Here is a 4286-nt window from a genome sequence, read left to right on the forward strand (position 1 = left end):
CCTTAATATATTTCTATTAATAGAATATATATATATATATATATATATATATATGTATATTAATAAACTCTGCTAGCATTCTGTTGATCAAAATTTATAACAGACCCTGTACAATTCGATTTTTACATATTTGACTATTCAGCAATCTGAGTGTATGTTATTTGAAATCTAGCCAGGTCCTCGTGTGCTACTATACAATACCGGGGGACCTGAACACGTCGTGGGAGCTCAGTCCGTCGCACATTGACCCTCATATTTGTACGCATATTATCGTGGGTTTTGCGGGCGTGGTGAACAATACGCTCGACATAGGCGACGATGCGCCGGTTTATGAGCGAGTAGTTGCTTTAAAGAATCTCGAACCTAACTTGAAGGTCATGATCAGCGCTGGCGGAAACAATGAGCTCCATAATGGTTTCTCCGAGATGGTAAAAAATCACGCGAATAGAAAAAAGTACGTCCACCATGCTACTTCCCATTCCTATGTGTGATACATATTCTAGATATATAAATATAAATATGTCCCTATGTTCAGGTTTATCCAGTCAGTATTAAACATTACCAAAACTTTCCGTTTGGATGGTTTTGACGTTGATTGGGAGTTTCCAGCCTGGTTAGGGGCGGATGAGCGTGAAAAAATACATTTTGCGCAATTATTACAAGAATTACGAAAAGAATTTGACCATAGTGGGCAAAAATTGATTTTAACAGTTGCAGTTGCAGCGCCACAGGCCATTGTGGACCAGAGTTACAGTATTCCTGAAATGGCAGAGTATGTACTGTATAAGAATATAATAATTATGGATTATCATAATCATAAAAATAATATTACAAATTGTGTCATATTTTTCAGGCACATTGACTTTATAAATCTCATGTCATATGATTATCATTTTTACGTTTGGTACTTCCCGGTAACAGATCTGAATGCCCCACTCTTTCCTCGTTGTACAGAGACAGGCTATTTATCCACATTAAATGTGAATTTCTCTGCTCAATACTGGATAGCAAAGGGAATGCCACGTGAGAAGATTGTTATTGGTATACCGGCTTATGGTCACACATACAAACTGGACAATCCAGTGAATCATGGTTTACAAGCGCCGGCTAGCGGATTCGGAAAGCTTGGCGTAAAAGGCTTTGTATCTTATCCTACGATTTGTCAATTTTTAAAATCTGGAGCTGAGAGCGTTTTTAATAAAGAAAGTCGTGTGCCATATGCGTTCAAAGACAGGGAATGGATATCTTACGACAATGAGGAGAGCGTTTCTTATAAGGTAACGCGTTTTAACACAACATCAAGTATTCAGCAGATTTGTAAAATCTATCTGTAATGTGTAATGTAACATATAATAATATAAACTTAATTGAAACGTTTGTATTATAGAATATGTGGATTCGTACCAATGGTTTCAAAGGAGCCATGATTCTATCTTTAAACGTTGATGATTGGAACGGTACTTGTTATGGTACAAATGAGACATTTCCTTTGACACGTACCATCTCGAAAGTATTATTTAAGGAGTCAGACAAGTAATAAAATAGGAATACTTTAAAAACATACACATACAATCAATGAATCTAATTATTATTATAAAGCTTAAGACATTTTACATTAAAATGATCCATTCCATCGCATTCCTATTTAATATTACTTGATGTACACTCTACCTCAGTTGCTCAAAGATTCTTTTGTACAATTAAGTTGCTAAAATATTTCGAGCACAGTATTATATGCTGTAATAGAGCATAGCACTTGTACCTGGTTGAGTCGAATAAAAAATATACGCGCGTTAAATTATATATTACATAAAGATATACGTTTCCTACATGATATTATTTATTGCTTCACAAATAAATGGTACCCGCGAAATAATTCTAAGATATTCTCTATTAAATAATTTTGAAAGGAGTAATAACAATGCACAGTAACAACAATGAAAAAATATAATTATTTCGAAAATGCCATATTATCCATAATAAATAAGCGTACAACAGTCGTTCGTTTCAGAATAAGACTTTAAATTCGTAATCAATTTTATTTTTTCAAGTACTGCGTATATAGATAAGATAATTATTGTTATAATTATTCAAGCCATGTTAACTGATCTCGTTATACCAATGTCATAAAGTATGAAATATATAAAACTGTTTTACCCGAAATTTAAAAACAATTGCATTGCCAATTTTTATTTCTTTATAATAATACATACATTCCTTTATATGAATATTTACATTAATAATTATATACATTTAACATATATACTTTTTTTATTTAATTATGATAACAGCAATACTACCAACTGAAACTTTTTTGTGATTAGAGTATTTAATATTAAAAGAACAACAAAAATAACAACAAACTCTTTTATAAATATTTTCTAACAAAATATACGATACAAGGATAGATGAGAGGGCTATGAACAATGTTGAAATAAATTAGCTTTCTCTTATGATACGCATTTCATAGCGTATTTTGATAATTTATTGCATTACATCCAAAGATATTTACGATTCGATGAGCGATTAAAAAAACGATAGAAAGATGTTTATGAATGTACTATCGCTGCACATCATTTTCATGATTCCATCACTTATAAAACGCATGTATATGTAAACAAAAAGTTTTAAATATAATTTCTCCGGTATTGTAGATAGGACAGATACGACAGATAACTTTTTCGTGAGATGTATGTAATGGTATTTAATGTCCTTATCGGCAGTATGCACTGCCCGGAACCTCATCTCAGGATTTACCACCGAAACCTCCCATTAAGTTTCCCAATCCACCTGCCGCGCCCTGTTGTAACTGTTTCATTATATTTTGCAATCCTGGCATACCACCTAAAATAATTATGATAAAGATACACTGTGTTTATAGAAAAAGTGATCAAAAGTGGAAAATTCGAAATAAATTAAAAAATAATACGGAAAGCATTATATAATGAGATGGTTTGTATTTTCAAGAACTATAGTGAATAAAATGCTTTAACTTTAATAATAAAATTTATGAAGAATTCTCTTGTATAAAACTGTGTTTAAATCATTAAAATCATTAAAATTTCAATTTGTACAAAATTGCTCACCCATTTGATGTAATACACGCGGATCCATCATTTTAGCCATTTGATGATTCAGTTTCGCCATTTGTGTAGGATTAACGTTTTTCGCCATATCTCCCGCCTTGAACAAACCCTTTATACCTCCCATTTTCTTAACAACCGCTGCGAATTTTGTATATTGCGTAATTAAATCTTTGACCTCTTTTTCCGTCACACCAGAACCCCTTGCCACTCTCATTATCCTTCCAGGTTGTTTACTGAATAATTTAGCTCCATCTCTACTGTCCAACTCTGAAATAAAAACGTAAATATTACTGAAAAATTAGATAAATTGTTATGAGAAACAATATAAAGGAAACATTTTAAACAAACCTGAATCGTTCATACTGTCCATAATAGTCATGAGTCGTTTTAATCTTGCCATTGATTCTTGCTCTGTCCCTTTGGACATGAAATCTTGACTAAATCCAGGAATCATATTCTACATACAATAAAATTTTAAAAGAATATTTTATATTATTATAGTTTTACATACACATACACGCGCACGCATGCACGCACCCACGCAAGATGTTTGGAATTAGTGATAGTCTTTCGGATAGGAGCAGAATGGACTAATCTGAAAAGAAAAATCCTCTATCATTTTGCAATTTTCGCAATAGTTAACAAGATATTAATTGTTAAAAACTGCCGAAAATTGATCTTCAATAATTTTTTACTCAAATACTACAACTTTACAGAAAAAAAACTGCAAGAGACGAAAATTATTTATTTTCTCACAGAATTCTAAGAATTTTTTCAGAATTTTTCAATACCGTATTTTCTCATGTTGGTAAAAATGAGAAAATGCAGTGCTAAAAAGTTGATAAAAAATTTTGAAAAATTCATAGAATTCTTTGAGAAGAAAACAATTTTCTGTAAAGTTGATAGTATTTAAGTAAAAAATTATTAAAGATGAATTTTCAGCAATTTTTAGCAATTTATCTTGTTAGCTATTGCGAAAATTGCAAAATGGTAGAGGACTCCTCTTCTCAGTTTAATCCATTATACGAAAGACTTATCATTAATTTCCAAACACCCTATGCACACACACACACACACACACACACACACACACACACACACACACACGCACGCACGCACGCACGCACGCACGCACGCACGCACGTACGACGACACGCACGTACGCACGTACGACGACACACGTACACGACTACGTCTACG

At 32.6% G+C, this 4286-nt stretch overlaps 2 protein-coding genes across 2 annotated transcripts in view; one reads left to right on the plus strand and one right to left on the minus strand.

Moving 5' to 3' along the window:
- LOC105617559 (chitinase-3-like protein 2) overlaps positions 1 to 1537 on the plus strand; it is a 5490-nt gene extending 3953 nt beyond the window's left edge. Inside the window, exons 3-6 of the mRNA XM_012199115.1 lie at positions 173 to 454; positions 536 to 772; positions 854 to 1277; positions 1388 to 1537. Coding sequence (XP_012054505.1) covers positions 173 to 454; positions 536 to 772; positions 854 to 1277; positions 1388 to 1537 — 1093 coding nt within the window. The remainder of the gene's footprint in view (positions 1 to 172; positions 455 to 535; positions 773 to 853; positions 1278 to 1387) is intronic.
- Positions 1538 to 2444: 907 nt separating this feature from the next.
- The window catches only part of LOC105617560 (signal recognition particle 54 kDa protein), a 4369-nt gene continuing 2527 nt past the window's right edge, over positions 2445 to 4286 (minus strand). Inside the window, exons 7-9 of the mRNA XM_012199116.1 lie at positions 3435 to 3543; positions 3087 to 3353; positions 2445 to 2844 (exon numbers count right to left, since the gene is read on the minus strand). Coding sequence (XP_012054506.1) covers positions 2747 to 2844; positions 3087 to 3353; positions 3435 to 3543 — 474 coding nt within the window. The 3' untranslated portion in view covers positions 2445 to 2746. The remainder of the gene's footprint in view (positions 2845 to 3086; positions 3354 to 3434; positions 3544 to 4286) is intronic.

Source organism: Atta cephalotes (genome assembly GCF_000143395.1).
Source record: "Atta cephalotes unplaced genomic scaffold scaffold00013, whole genome shotgun sequence".
Classification (NCBI taxonomy): Eukaryota; Metazoa; Arthropoda; class Insecta; order Hymenoptera; family Formicidae; genus Atta; species Atta cephalotes.